We start from the raw sequence: 16,814 nt of genomic DNA on the forward strand, positions 1-16,814 counted from the left end.
TGTGTGTGTGTATACGTATATATACACGTATATACATATAGTATATATATACATATAGTATATGTACATATGTATGTATATATACATATAGCATATGTATATATACATATATACATATAGTATATATATATGTGTGTATGTATGTATACACACCATTTCTTTATCCACTCGTCCAATGATGGACATTTAGGCTTTTTCCATACTTTGGCTATTGTTGATAGTGCTGCTACAAACATTGGGGTGCATGTACCCCTTCGAAACAGCATACCTGTATCCCTTGGATAAATACCTAGTAGTGCAATTGCTGGGTCCTAGGGTAGTTCTATTTTTAATTTTTTGAGGAACCTCCACACTGTTTTCCAGAGTGGCTGCACCAGCTTGCATTGCTACCAGCAATGCAGAAGAGATCCTCTTTCTCAGCATCCTTGTCAACATCTGTTGTTGCCTGAGTTGTTAATGTTAGCCATTCTGACAGGTGTAAGATGGTATCTCATCGTGGTTTTGGTATGTATTTCCCTGATGATGAGTGATGTGGAGCATTTTTTCATGTGTCAGTTGGCCATCTGGATGTCTTCTTTGGAGAAGTGTCTATTCGTGTTTTTTGCCCATTTCTTCACTGGATTATTTGTTTTTTGGGTGCTGAGTTTGATAAGTTCTTCATAGATTTTGGATACTAACCCTTTTTCTGGTGTGTCATTTGCAAATATCTTCTGCCATTCTGTTGGTTGCCTTTTAGTTTGGCTGGTTGTTTCCTTCGCTGTGCAGAAGCTTTACATTTTGTTGAGGTCCCAATAGTTCATTCTTGCTTTTGTTTCCCTTGCTTCTGGAGATGTGTTGAGTAAGAAGTTGCTGCAGCCAGGGTCAAAGAGGTTTTTGCCTGCTTTATCCTTGAGGATTTTGATGGCTTCCTGTCTTACATTTAGGTCTTTCATCCATTTTGGGTTTATTTTTGTGTATGGTGTAAGAAAGTGGTTCAGGTTCATTCTTCTGCGTGTTTCTGTCTAGTTTTCCCAGCACCACTTGCTGAAGAGACTGTATTTCATTGGATATTGTTTCTTGCTTTGCCAAAGATTAGTTGGCCATATGTCTGTGGGTTCATTTCTGGGTTCTCTATTCTCCTATATTGATCTGAGTGTCTGTTTTTGTGCCATATAGGAAATAGTTTTGAGTCTCAGACACCTCCCCTGGGTTGACAACCACTGTTTTAGACTTTAAAAAGAAGGAAGCACATCTCATCTCATAATTCATTTCTCAATATGTGGGACTTCCTCAGGTAGAAAGAGGACCATTTTTGTTATTTTTATTTTATTTTATAATATTTTATTTTATTTTTTAATGTTTATTTTTGATAGAGAGTGTGCGTGCACACACGTGCAAGAGCACAAGTTGGGGAGGGGCAGAGAGCAGGGAGACACAGAATCTGAAGCAGGCTCTATGCTCTGAGCTGTCAGTCAGCACAGAGCCAGATGTAGGGCTCTAACCCACAAACTGTGAGCTCATGACCTGAGCTGAAGTCAGATGCTTAACCCACTGAGCCAACTAGGCACCTCAGAAAACCATTTTTGAAAGTTTTTATATTTTTATCATTCTAATTTTATATAATTATAGTAATTAGCATTTTATTGAATGTTTGTTATATACCAGATATATATACTCGGCTCCGATGTGTGTTTTTTCTACATCACTAAGTAGTTCTCCAATTCTCAGCAGTGTCCTGCAATTCCATAGGTGTTAGATCCCATAGATTAAGGGTTCAGTCTCACGACACTTCACTGTTCCCTCTTTCAGGTGCCAGTTGTAAGTCTCATTTGTTACCTGTGATTCTTACCCACTGGCTATAAATCGGAGGTTTCCAAAATTCCCACTTTGGGTGCGGTTAATTTGCGAGAGTGGCACTTAGAACTCAGAGAAGCATTTACATACGTTTACCAGTTTGTGATAAAGGATACAGAAGAACAGCAGATGAAGAGGCACATAGGGCAAGGTCTAGAAGGGTCCTGAGCATAGGAACTTCTGTTCTCGAGGAGGATAGTGTATACCACCCTCCAGCGTGTGGATATATTCTGGTTCACCAGGCCTGGAAGCTCTCTGAACCCTCTCCTTTTGGGTTATATGGAGCCTTCATTACATAGGCAACATTGATTAAAATATTGGGCATTGAAAACTGAACTCCCGTCTCTCTCCCCTTTCCCCTCCCTGGAGGTTGTGAGATGCCCACCCCTCTAATCATCTGATTGGTTTCCCTGGCAACCAATTCTCATCTAGAGGTGCTTTCCAAAACTCAGGTGTGGTTGAAAGGGACTTGTTTTGAATAACAAGATACTCCTTTTACGTTTATTGTTCTGGAGCTATTTCAGGAACTTATAATAAAAGACCAAATATTATAACAAAAAGATGTTCCCATTGCTGTTATGCTTAGAAAATTCCAAGGATTTGGGGAACTGTGAGCCAGAGACAGTGGATAAAAACCAAATATTTATTTCTCATTATAAATCATATCACACCTGCATTTTACAGGTGAGGAGACAAAGGTATAGAGAGGTTAATTGCTCAAAGTCATATAGGTAATAATGTTTGCAATTTGACTCCAGAGCTCAGCTTTTCTTAAATTTTGTTTAACCGTTAGACTTCATGTGCATGTGACTTTAGCTGTTTACTCTTTACTACAATATTTATTCTTTTCTATATCTGTATTTGATGGGAAGTTATATATCCTGCTAGTGATTTTTTGAGGAAGTTAAAAGCAAAGTGTGATAATATTTTTTAAATGGATATTATTACAACAACATACTTTAAAGAGATCTTTAGAGGTTAAAAGTTTCATAGATATCTCTGTGTGTGTGTGTGTGTGTGTGTGTGTGTGTGTGTGTGTGTGTGTATGAAGTAAGGGAGATGATTCTTTTTCAGAAATACCAAATAAAAGCTGTGCTGTCTAGTTAATAGTAGGTTTACAACCTATTGGACATATATATGAAACCCCTCTCCCCCCATAATGAGTGCCAAACCCTTGGACACTTCACTTCCCCATTCTTCCCCTTCTCCGTTTCGCAGGCTTATTTTTACAGGTTTTGCAGTGAGCATGAACCAAAGAACAACAGAGGGACTGAAAGTCTGTGCATCACCTCAGGAAATGTACATTATTCCAATTAGACTACTTTTTGCCTTAGATGGGCATAGGTGATGGGGTAAGGCTATAATTACTGTAGTACTCAGCCAGTGAGGATCCAGAGGAGGAACTTGCACACTAGGAGATAAATTGTCTGCTGTGACTGCTCCGAGTGTGCTTGTCTGTCAGACGCCTGCTCTTGCAAGACTGTTGATTAAAGTCTTGCTTCACTGTGCTCCGAGTCTCCGTGTCCCTCCTTTGATTGGGTCAGTGAGATTATTTCCCACAATATATATAATTCCCTTCCTTCCTTCAAGGCCCCCGAGTAGGGGGTAGAGGGGCAGAGGGAAAGAATCTTTTTTTATTAAATGTTCATTTTTGAGAGATAAAGAGTGTGAGCACAAGCAGGGGAGGGGTAGAGAGAAAGGGAGACAGAGGATCTGAAGTGGGCTCTGTGCTGACAACAGAGAGCCCAATGCAGGGCTTGAACCATGAGATGATGACCTGAGCCAAAGTCAGACACTTAACCAACTGAGCCATGCAGGCAACTTCCAGAGTGAATCTTAAGCAGGTTCCACACTCAGTGTGGATCCCATGACCCTAGGATCATGACCTGAGCCTAAATCAAGAATTGGACACTCAACATACTGAACCACCTACACGCTAGATGCCCCCTCCATTAATCTTTAAAACAATCCTGTGTGGAATACAGAATGGCTAATAGTTTCTTATCTTTTAAGTGATAATTCTGACACTAAAAATTTGTGACTTACTGAAGGTTGTTGCAAAAAGAGTTAGTGACAGAACCTGGACTTGAAACCCCCCAATTCACAATTCAAATTAAGAATCCTTCCTCATTCATTGTGTTGCTTTACCTTCCCAATTGGTTTGTTTGATTATTTTAATACCAAGATCACAGCTGTTGAGGAATTTTTTTTTTTCTGAGATACTTTTTGTTGTTACTATAAGGAATTTAGTTGAAATAAAACCCTTCAAGACTTTTTTTCTAGCTGTATTTCTAGTTAGAATAGACTATTTCTTGGGAAGTGAGGTTTTATTAGCTAATATTCGAATCTTAAGATATTTTCTTGTTTAACTGGAAATAGATTGTAAAGCACACACACAGCAGTTATTTTATAGCTCGTACAGTCATCTGTTTTTCTCTTGAAGTCTTAAGACCCATTTTTGTCTGGCGTAGGTAAAATCATGTTACAGTATGTCATGGTTGGTTATAGAAAATTGTTGGGCCAATAAAAATTGTTTTGAGATGTTTGGCATGTCTAGAACATTTTTCATATTTAAATATATTTTTCATTTTTGAGATTTGGATTTTCCCTTTTGTTTATATTTTTATGTCAAAAAGCCAAAGTCCTTTGATAATCCTGTATTTTATAGGAAAAGCCTGTTGGCAGTTTTAATCATTAAAAATAATTAACCAACATCTATTAGTACTGATGCTGAACTCTGTCTCTACAAAGCAGTTACAGGAATTGGGCTTTATTTTCTTAAGAGGTTATAAACATAATGTCTTTTGGTGTGGACATAGGTAGTCATCCAGATAACTGTATGCTCAGTATTTGCTGTTTTTTAGACAGAGCATCAAGATTGTATTCAGCATGGAGTTGAAGAAAAAGAACATTAATTATTTGACAGTTGTTTTATTAAGAAATGTATTACCATAATTCTTGATTTTTCTTTCCTCCTTTTTAGGCTTCTCATTTCTTTTGGGGATTGTGGGCTTTGATTCAAGCCAAATACTCCACTATTGACTTTGATTTCCTTGGGTAAGTTTAATTATACTCTGTGTATTACATTTGTCTCTACTTTTTTTGTTTTTTTTGGTGTACGTGTAGAACTCATGGGGTACACTGTAGTTATTATTATTTTCAGTCAAATCTTCTAAAGGTTTCATACATTTAATGGTTTGCAAGGAAATCTGGTATACCAATCTGTTAAATACTCTATTAGAAAAGTGTCCAGTAGGTGGTGCAGTAAACCAAAAATATGTCCTTTGAAAATCTTAGAACTTAAAAAAAAAATCAGCTTAGAAAGGTGAATGGAAAATGAAGGAAGGATTAAGATTTTCACCTTTGATTAATTGTTGTTATTCATTTCTCACTAGGTATGCAATTGTTCGTTTTAACCAATACTTTAAAATGAAGCCTGAAGTTACCGCATTAAAAGTGCCTGAGTAAAGAAGAGATTTGATTATTCTCAAGTAGCTGAACAATGCTTGTGAAATCTTTTCTTAAGAAATTTTGAAAAGCCAATATTTGTTAAAATTCTGTTGTTTAATTTGGTTATCTTGCTTTACAAATTATGCCTCTAAACCAATCTATTTTTTAAATAGACTGAATGATGTCAAGAAGTACACCTACTGCTATCAGTGTGTGGTGGATTAGAAGTTTGTTAAATCTGCAAAAAGGTATAAAGATGTCAGTTTAATCCTTTCTTTGATAATTTAATCTCTGTTTATGTGAATTATTTATTATAAACTTAACATAATTCTGTGACTGCTTTCATCTGTTGGTTGAGTGTAAGCAATGAAAATGTTCCAGAGAAACTTTTTTTTTAAGTTTTACTTTAATATTAATTTTAGTAAACATTCTAAGTGTTCAGTGTAACTTTTTTATCTCGATACACTGTAAGAAATATGAATCATTCAGTCTTGAAATGCCAGATACTGGTATAGATAACTTAGGGTGTTCATAGAAAAATTTCTGTGTATGAGGGTAAACTGCATTTACTGTCTATGCTTAGTGGTACATCTTTTTGAATTGAATATTGGATAGTGTTTTTTGGGGGGGGGTGGAATCTATCTTTAAATTCTCCTTTCCTTACATAGTCTGGCAGTATAAATATTAACCATATAATCCTGGAATAGATATGATTTTGTATTACCAAAATCTGCATTAAGTAATGTTTTCACATACTAAATATGGTCATTTAAGTTGCTAGTTTATTTTTAAAACTTGGTTGTATCATACTGTTTTTTACCAAAAATTTTGTTTTACTTAATGAAATATTCTGTGTTTTTTGTCTGTTTAGCTAGTAGAACAAATGCTAATTTTTGAAACAAAGATAGAGTGGTTATCATACTTGGGAACAAGAAAATATCATTTAGATATTCTTTTTTACCTTTGCATATTCATTCCTTACAATTTCATTTCATGTTTTAGTGTTGCTCCATGTCTTTAGAATGACATGATTACATGATATATGCAGGTTCAGAGAACTAAATTGAAGCAGTTAAGAGAAAGAAATAAGGAACATTTAGGACTTTGATCTACTACACTTAGAATCTGATATAACAAATGTGAATTAAGCAGATATACTTGTGGTAGGAGGGCATCTTGTTTTAGTTTCTCTTGATTTTGTTTGTGTATTTTTTTAATTTTGTTTGGGAATGAGAGGGTGGTAATTATTATATGGAAGGAAGTTAGATCTTTGCGATAAGTAGGCTTCAAGTTTTGAAGACTGCCCCTGTGTGGGGATGAGCAGTCATGGTTAACTTAGAAAATTAGTCTGACAAGCTTTGCACTTTGGTCACATAAGTGCCCATGTACAAAGTTGGCTTAATGAATCTGCATATTCAGAATATGCAACTACAAATATATCCTCTAAGAAATCTTCTGGGGAGTTTGATGTATTATTCCAAATGACTTATATTCTCAGATAAGTGCTTTAAAATACTTGGATTATCTCAAGATGTTTAAAGCTAATAAAGTAAGTAGAAACACTTAAGGCCATTTTAAATGGTAAATTCTAGTTACATAAATAGAATCTTAAAATCTGCTTGTGTCTGTAACAGTGTTAGACTAAGATTTGTTTTCTACCTCCCCAGTGTTATAAATGTTCACTTCTGTTTTTTTAAACCGTATTAGTAAAGGATCAATAGAATTTTACCTAATTGACTAAATGAATGGAACCAATTAAACAGTAGCTTTTTACATAATGTTAGAGTGAACTTGAAAAATTGTTTTTGGTGGAATTTTTATTTGTGGTTGGAACATTTTCTTAGGACAATGAATAATATGTAATACCCTTGATTTTTTGCTTTCTGACTTCTTAAAGTGAGAACTGTGTGTATGAGAGAAGACAAGATCAGTTTTCTACTTTATTCCATATTCTTCAAACTATTTTGAATAGGGATTCACTGAGCCTTTTCTGGTAGACTGTGCATAGCTGCTAGCTGTGGTACTCTTTGAGAGATTCATATTAGAAGTGAATGTAAAGGGGAATAAAGGCTCTCACTTTAGCCCTAGGAGTATGCAGTGGGAGTTGGAAACAAAATAAGATATTTAAGATATTTTCCCCACTCTATGGCTAATTTTTGGGAGTTGTGATGCTCCCACTTCCTTTGTGATGCTCCAAAACCTTCCCAGGTTTTTGGTATCATGCTGCAGCCTAATAATAGCGTTCAAAATTGCTTCCCTTTTTATTGACCATTTAAGGGAACCTAAAGGAAAAACTTCCTCTAAAATTTGTCCTGTGGCTTGCTGAGATGTCTGTTGCCTTTTTATGTTAAGCTAAGGAACTTGAATGCCTTACCTAATAACTCAGCTGGTAGTAAGTTCATTTTGTAAATATGAAAATGGTTGTTAGAGAAGTGGCATTCATGTGTACTCATTGTTAGTCAATAGACCATAGTGGCCTGGATGCTTTAACAAGCAAAATTCCACATTTTTTCCTTTTGTTCCTTACATACTTGTATGATCTTACCTGACCAGTAATATTTGATTTTTTTTCCCTCCTGACCCCATGCTACCACTTGATTTTCCAGAAATCAAAGAGATGTGGTAGTAAATCATACTGTTCACATGGTCGTTTGAGATCAACATGAGCACAAAAACTCAACTAGGTCTGCCTGGAATGTATATAAAACAGTGTAAATAAACATTTGTAAATTAGTGTGAATTGTATCTTGCATATGAGATTGTGTATTGTTTTGCATTCTCTTCCCTTTTGTAGTTTTATTTTTTTTTAGGGGAGGGGGGGTAAGGAAATGATTCAGCTCTTTGGTTTTAGACTCAAAATAGCCAAAAGTTCTGGCTGCACAGTGGGATAGCAAGAGGAACTGGAAATAGGGTTTATCAGGTTTTGTCAATGTCATTACTTATTTATTTAGCCTCTCAGTGCCTAATACGACTTTTCTTCATTCTTCAGCTGGCCATTAGTTTTTGTGAGGTTAGATTGCTATAAGCAGTAAATTAATACACGCTCCTTTCTTTGAGTCATGATTCTAAGCTAAAGCAAATTAAAAATATAATGTGATGATTGCAGACTGAAGTATTACCCTTTCCTGTTTTCAAGGTTGTTAGCTTTTTTCTACCAAAAACCCCCAAACAAACCTTGACATTTTATGTATCTGTGTGAATCTAAATCCCGTATGTATGAGATCTTGATAAATAATAGCTCTTAGCTCAACTTAAACATATCTCAGTTGGCTTCTATAAGTATAAAGTTGTTCATTACGGGATTGTAAAAGACAGAAAAGACCTAAGTAATGAGTAATCTTTTAATGACATAGTGCTATTTTCATTTTTGCTGGACTGAAAGTATTTACTTCAACTTCATAAAGGAAGTTAAAGGAAAAAAGTTCCCCCAAGCACTCTCAGTGAAAAGTTAAAAAGTTCCACTTTAAATATATAGGTTTTTCTTTTTTATATTACACAAAGCTTTCTGTACCATTTTTAAATTCCTTCATAGTACATATGAAAATACTATCAGTTTGATATTCTGCTTCAAATTGCTTTTAATAAGCATTTTATATGCATTCCAAAGTGATACAGACTTAAACTTCTAATATTAATCAGTCATTCAGTTGATATAGACAGAGTTACCAGTGCTTTATGCTAGGACGAGAGTTCTGTTATTGGGAGCAATTTGCACTAATTTCCTCAAAAAGCAAATGTGAGTAATATGCACAAAGGAAATGAGTTATAAGTATGTGGTAAAACAGCCTTTTCCTTATTTCAGAATTGATATGCTCTGGTTTTGCTTCCTTAGTTCATTTGATTTTAGAATGTCCTTTGATTGGAAACTAACATATTAAGGTAATCTGTTTTGCTTCTTCTTTTCCTTTTTTTTTTTTTTTTTTTTTAAAGACATTAGTTATTGAACCACCTTTTTTTCCCAGTTATATATATCACGTGTGTGATTATAGTGTTATGTCTTGGGTTAGAGGTCTTTGGACAGAAAAGCATATCAGTTATTTTAAATGATTTTTTCCCCTATCTTTGAAGCTTAGTCTGTAAATGTGTTCTTGTAAAACAAAATGCTTGGGTTTGCATTACTTGAATACTTGAAAACCAAAATTAATAAGGTATCTTACATAATGAATTAGATATTTCCAATTTTTACATTAACAACTTTCATTTTTGGATAATTTGAAATGGACAGAGGATTCAATTATTTGAATGGATAAAAATGACAGTGTTTATAGAAAAATTCCCTTTTGTGTTTCAGTCATCCCAAATTCAACTTCTTAGGTTTCTGTCCTAAGATCTGCTTTTTTTTTTTTTTTTCTCCTGTACTTAATGCACTTACTATGCTATAGATAATATCAGATAGCAGGTTAAAATAAAATCTTTGTTCATTATGAATCGTTCAGCTTTTCTGGATATGAAAAATTGCTCTGTAAAGTACTCCTAATCCCTAAATATAGGCATATTTTTGTTTACATCTTACCCATTAATGGTATAAATACCATTAATTATTGTAACAAAACACAAGATGTTTATAAAAATTGAAAACATTACATATTGTATTTGAACTAGTTAGTGAAGGGTAAGAAAACGCTGCTGATTTGAATTGTTTTCATTAAATTTCAAAACTCTTAATAAAGGAATGTTCAGAGATAGGTTGAGACCCATTGATCTCCATGTAAACCAGCGTTCATGACCTGGAGAAAACCCCAGAAACACAGTGGAGGAGGCAAGAATATTTACTTGCCATGGTTGTGGTGTGCTGCTACTTTTTAGGTAGTGACACACTGAGATCTTATTGTCCAATAATCTGAAGAAGTTTCCTGTTAGTTATGTGTACTAAAGTAACTCGGTAGAATCTGCTAAGAGGAAAGTTAAACTGTACTGTATTTAGGAACCTTTTTACAGCTGGGTGAAGTTTCCATGATATGAAGTATTTGAATTTTAAAATATACTGCTATCATAAGAAATAAGACATGGCATTATTCCATGTTCTTAAGTGATAATTTCCTTATTGAGTTTCAGAAGAAAAAACAAAATGAGTAATTGTCACTGCGTTAGCTGTATGTTGAATTGGGCAGTTGTGGCATAAACCTTAAATTTGTGTTTATCAAATGTGAACCATAGTAGTATAATGCTGCTTTGTATATACTGTAAGTGCTACAAATAGTCTCAGCACTGAAAATGTATTGATACCTCTCAGATGAATGCAAATTTTGATGTAGGTGTTTTGATATGCCTCAGAAAGTATCTGAGTGTCTGAGAACTTGTCAATTTGTTTGATAATGGAGATACTTCCTGTTTTTGGTTGCATATTTTCATGTTTAAAATTTAATTTTTACATTTTTACTACTGTTAATTTAAGCGTAAAATTTATTCTGTGGATAAAAATGGGGTTGCCAGTGAAGACAATAAAAAAACAGCCTCATTCATGTAACTGCTTACGTAAAAAATACATTTTTGCTGTATGTTCATAAACTTTTAATGAAGGTGTTTGTATTTCTGTTTGAATATAAGTGATGTTTAGGCTTTATTTCTGCTTAATAAGGCCTTTTACCATTGATTAAATGAAGGAATGTATCTTTTTGAAGAGATTTATATTCTGTAAATAAAAATTGGTTGTAACAATAAAGTTGGGTTCTAACTGCAGTGTACCATAAATCTTGTTGTTCTTTCAACTTATTTTGGTGGATTTTCTTTTTTGGGGAGTCAGAAAACAAGTCTTTTCAAAGTTATTGTATAACTATATATTTGAAGTGATTCTTTAAATTTCTAATTCTCTGGTTTATAGTATTAAAAAGGTTCTTTAAGGGGCGCCTGGGTGGCGCAGTCGGTTAAGCGTCCGACTTCAGCCAGGTCTGTGAGTTCGAGCCCCGCGTCAGGCTCTGGGCTGATGGCTCAGAGCCTGGAGCCTGTTTCCGATTCTGTGTCTCCCTCTCTCTCTGCCCCTCCCCCGTTCATGCTCTGTCTCTCTCTGTCCCAAAAATAAATAAACGTTGAAAAAAAAAATTAAAAAAAAAAAAGGTTCTTTAAAAAAGTTTTTTTTAATGTTTATTTTTCAGAGAGGGAGACTGCTGGGTAGGGGCAGAGAGAGAGGAAGACACAGAATCTGAAGCAGGCTCTATGCTCTGAGCTATCACCACAGAGACTGACCTAGGGCTCGAACTCTCAAACCACCAGATCATGACCTGAGCTGAAGTCAGATGCTTAACTGACTGAGCCACCTAGGCGCCCCAGTGTTAAAAAGTTTTTTTTAATGTTTTTTTAATGTTTGTTTATTTTTGAGAGAGTCAGAACACGCGGAGGGGAGGGGCACAGAGAGAGGGAAACACAGATTCCAAAGCAGGCTCTAGGCTCTGAGCTGTCAGTACAGAGCCTGACCTGGGGCTCGAACCCATGGACCGCAAGATCATGACCTGAGCTGAAGATGTATGCTTAACTGAGCCTGGAGCCACCCAGGCGCCCCTAAAAAGTTTTGAAAAAAGTTTGCTTTCGGAAATTTGGTTGAGATGAGAGTGTGGGATATTATGTAACTCAATGAACAGATTCTATTTACTTAGTTTAAAATTTAATTATTCTAACCACTGTGATTTGTATCTTCACTCTGATGAGGGCTGGAAACAGATAAACTGTCTGCAACTTAGCATCTTACAGTAGAGGCAGTGAATATCCATCCATTCAACCATTGTTTATTAAGCTTTAATTATCAGGTAATGTGATAGTGGAGATACAAAGATATCTCTACCATCAGATAATCATGAAGATCAGTTCTCTATAGCAAAAATAGCTGTGTGTCAGTGTGTGTCTTCTAAAATGTTTTCCAATTTGGGTTTATCTAATGGGTTATCTTTTGGGTTTTTCTAATGATTAGAATGAGGTTATCACCAGCCAAAATACTACAAAAGTGATGTATCCTTATTAAAGTATCACATCAACTCATTGTTGATGTTGATTTTGATCATCTGAGGAACTCATTGTTGATGTTGATGTTGATTTTGAATGTTCTGTATCTTCACTGTGTAGTATTTATTATTCCCCTTGTGGGGAAATAAAGTAATCTATGGAGAGAAACACTAAAAAGATTATGTAAGTATTTTGCTTGTCAAACATCTCATTTCCATAACACTTGATAATTGTCTAAACCAATCTTTATTATCATGACTGCAAAATAGTCATTTTCAGTTTTGCTATGTGGTACACATGTATCAGCATTTTATTGCAAGGAATCATCCGTGTGTATAAGTGTGTGTGTATCATCTAGCATTCATGTGACTGTATTTTAAGTACAGACTCTTAGGTTGCTATTTTTTAAAAAAAATTTTTTAACGTTTATTCATTTTTTGAGAGAGACAGAGCATGAACAGGAGAGGGGCAAATAGAAAGGGAGACACAGAATCCAAAGAAGGCTCCAGATTCTGAGCTGTCAGCACAGAGCCCAGTGTGGGTCTTGAACTCACGAACTGTGAGATCATGAACCGACTGAGTCACCCAGGCACCCCCTTAGGTGTTTTTTTGTTTTTTTTTTTCTTAGTGGATTATAATCTGTTACTGTACTTTCTTACATTGATGTTAAAATGAGATTTTGCTTAGGGGAGCCCAATTAGTTCTGGCTTATTTTGGTGTACCAAAACATTTTTTTGAACACTTCCTTTATAGTAAAATAAGATGTTCTAGACTAATTTTGGAACCTTTGAGAGTCTTGGAATCAGCCATTTTTGTTGTTTTTTAGGGAGAATGGTACTTAGAAACTTAAATCTGAGAATTAGGTATGCTCATTAATTCTAGGTTATGACATTCTTGGCCTTTTTTAGCTGGCAGAGCAAGGAAACACACACACACACACACACGTAAATATATATTTTAGAAATTGTGAGTGCATACTGACACTTCCAATTTTTGTCAAAGGTTTTATTTATTTTGAGAGAGAGAGAGAGAGAGAGAGTGCAAGTTGGGGAGGGGCAGAGAGAATCCCAAACAGACTCCTCACTGTCAGCCCAGAGCCCAATGTGGGGCTCAAACTCAGAAACCACGAGATCATGTCCTGAGCCGAAGTCGGACTCTTAACCAACTGAGCCATCCAGGTGCCCCTGACACTTCCAATTTTTAATTTACCTTCACAGTTTTCCCTTGCCTCTCCTATTTTATATTTGTTTCTCCCTTTTCCTTACTGTGATAATATAGGTATTTTTGTTAGGAATACCATAGAATTAATGTGCCCTTTTCATTGTATTACACGATGTATAAAATGTTGATATATGTATTACTAGTGAGTTTAACCTTGGTCATTTCATTAAAGTTGTGGCTGCCAAGTTTCTCCCCATTTTCTACTTACAATTACTAAGTATCTAGTGGGAGGAAATACTTTGAAACTGTGATTTTTGTGCTATTTTAGCATCCATTAGCAGTTTTCGCCTGCAGCAGTTATTGTGATGTTTGCCTAATGTTGATTTTCTCTTTCTCTTTCCTTCTTTCTCTCTTTCAATTTTAATTCTAAAATTGGAATTTTACTCTAAGGGAGAGCTATAGTTTCCTTAAGTTTACTTATTTATTTAACTATATCTCAACAGAAGGATCTTTAATTCTATAGGCTGTAATCCATTACAATCATTTTGTTGTTCAGTTTGTTCACTTGGTGATTGAGAGCTCCGTTAAGTTGGTTGCTACATCCTTTCAGTATGCTCCTATTACTCCTTGAGCACTTCTGTTCTGGCAACATAAGGCTTTCCAGGTGAGGCTTGGACTTTCCCTGCCCCAGCCCTCAATTCAGTAATTCCCTCAAGGAGCCCTGACTTTTTTTTTTTTTTTTTTTTTTTTTTTTTTTAATAGAGAATGAGATTTAGAAACTAAGCTCTGGGTGCCAGGTGTGCTCATTGTTACTGGAGAGTGTTACTGCTTCTATATTCTTTCAGTTGACAGAATCAGGAAATTTTATATGGATACATGTGTATATATATATATATATATATATATATGTCATATATGTATATATTTCTAAAATAACACATCTGTATTTCCTTATCCATCTGTTCTTATGACTTTAAATTTATTTTTTTAAATTTACATCCAAATTAGCATATAGTGCAAAAATGATTTCAGGAGTAGATTCCTTAATGCCCCTTACCTGTTTAGCCCATCCCCCGCTCCCACAACCCCTCCAGTAATCCTCTGTTTGTTCTCTATATTTAAGAGTCTCTTATGTTTTGTCCCCTCCCTGTGTTTATATATTTTTGCTTCCCTTCCCTTATGTTCATCTGTTTTTTATCTTAGGTCCTCATATGAGTGAGGTCATATGATATTTGTCTTTCTCTGACTAATTTTACTTAGCATAATGCCCTCTAGTTCCATCCACGTAGTTGCAAAAGGCAAGATTTCATTCTTTTTGATTGCTGAGTTATACTCCATTTCATATATACACACACACACACACACACACACACACACACACACACACCACATCTTCTTTATCCATTTATCCATCAATGGACATTTGCGCTCTTACCATACTTTGGCTATTGTAGGTAGGGCTGCTATAAACTGGGATGCATGTGTCCCTTCGAAACAGCATACCTGTATCCCTTGGATAAATACCATTTTTAATTTTTTGAGGAACCTCTATACTGTTTAACAGAGTGGCTGCACCAGTTTGCATTCCCAACAGTAGTGCAAAAGAGATCCTCTTTCTCTGCATCCTCGCCAGTATCTGTTGTTGCCTGAGTTGTTAATGTTAGCCATTCTGACAGGTGTGAGGTGGTATTAATTTTTATTTCCCTGATGATGAATGATGTTAAGCATTTTTTCATGTGTCTGTTAGCCATCTGGACGTCTTCTTTGGAGGAGTGTCTATTCATGTTTTCTGCCATTTCTTCACTGGATTATTTGTTTTTTTGGGTGTTGAGTTTGATAAGTTCTTTATAGATTTTGGATACTAACACTTAATCTGATTTTCCATTTGCAAGTACCTTCTCCCATTCCGTCGGTTGCCTTTAGTTTTGCTGATTGTTTCCTTCACTGTGCAGAAGCTTTTTATTTTGATGAGGTCCCAGTAGTTCATTTTTGCTTTTATTTCCCTTGCCTCCAGAGACGTGTTGAGTAAGAAGTTGCTGTGGCCAAGGTTAAAGAGGTTTTTGCCAGCTTTCTCCTTGAGGATTTTGATGGCTTCCTGTCTTATATTGAGGTCTTTCATCCATTTTGAGTTTATTTTTCTGTATGGTGTAAGAAAGTGGTCCAGGTTCATTCTTCTGCATGTCTCTGTCCAGTTTTCCCAGCACCACTTGCTGAAGAGACTGTCTTTTTTCCATTGGATATTCTTTCCTGCTTTGTCAAAGATTAGTTGGCCATACATTTGTGGGTCCATTTCTGGGTTCTTTATTCTGTTCCATTGATCTGAGTGCCTGTTTTTGTGCCGGTACCATACTGTCTTGATGACTATAGCTTTGTAGCAGAGCTTAAAGTCTGGGATTGTGATGCTTCCTGCTTTGGTTTTCTTTTTCAAGATTACTTTGGCTTTTCGGAGTATTTTCTGGTTCCATACAAATTTTAGGATTGTTTGTTCTAGTTCTGTGAAGAATGCTGGTGTTATTTGGTAGGGATTGCATTGAATATGTAGATTGCTTTGGGTAGTATCGACATTTTAACAATATTTGTTCGTCCTATCCAGGAGCATGGAATGTTTTTCAGTTTTTTTGTGTCTTCTTCAAGGGCTTTCATCAGCTTTCTGTAGTTTTCAGTGTATAGATTTTTTACCTCTCTGGTTATGTTTCTCCTAGGTATTTTATGGGTTTTGGTGCAATTGTAAATGGGATCGATTCCTTGATTTCTCTTTCTGTTGCTTCATTATTGGTGTATAGGAATGCAACCGATTTCTGTGCATTGATTTTATATCCTGCAACTTTGCTGAATTCATGGATCAGTTCTAGCAGCAGTTTTTTTGTGGAATCTTTTGGGTTTTCCATATAGAGTATCATGTCATCTGCAAAGAGTGAGCGAACATTTTACCTCCTGGCTGATTTTGATGCCTCTTATGTCTTTGTGTTGTCTGATTGCAGAGGCTAAGATTTCCAATACTGTGTTGAATAACAGTGGCGAGAGTGGACATCCCTGTCTTGTTCCTGACCTCAGGGGGGAAGCTCTCAGTTTTTCCCCATTAAGGATGATATTAGCGTTCGGTCTTTCATATATGGCTTTTATGATCTTGAGGTATGATCCTTCTATCCTCACTTTCTTGAGGGTTTTTATCAAGAAAGGATGCTGTATTTTGTCAAACGCTTTCTCTGTGTCTATTAGGAAGATCATGTAGTTCTTGTCCTTTCTTTTATTGATGTGATGAATCACATCAATTATTTTGCAGATATTGAACCAACCCTGCATCCCCGGTATAAATCCTGCTTGATCGTGGTGAAGAATGTATTGTTGGATCCGGTTGTCTAATATCTTGTTGAGGAATTTTGCACCCATGTTCATCAGGGAAATTGGTCTACAGTTCTCCTTTTTAGTGGGGTCTT

The 16,814-nt window shown here is 35.6% G+C and overlaps 1 protein-coding gene across 1 annotated transcript in view; it reads left to right on the forward strand.

The window, feature by feature from the left end:
* ETNK1 (ethanolamine kinase 1) overlaps positions 1–10,974 on the forward strand; it is a 67,614-nt gene extending 56,640 nt beyond the window's left edge. Inside the window, exons 7-8 of the mRNA XM_030321930.1 lie at positions 4,817–4,890; positions 5,229–10,974. Of these exons, the coding sequence (XP_030177790.1) occupies positions 4,817–4,890; positions 5,229–5,301 (147 nt within the window). The 3' untranslated portion in view covers positions 5,302–10,974. The remainder of the gene's footprint in view (positions 1–4,816; positions 4,891–5,228) is intronic.
* Positions 10,975–16,814: the final 5,840 nt, after the last annotated feature.

Source organism: Lynx canadensis, chromosome B4, assembly GCF_007474595.2.
Source record: "Lynx canadensis isolate LIC74 chromosome B4, mLynCan4.pri.v2, whole genome shotgun sequence".
NCBI lineage: Eukaryota > Metazoa > Chordata > Mammalia > Carnivora > Felidae > Lynx > Lynx canadensis.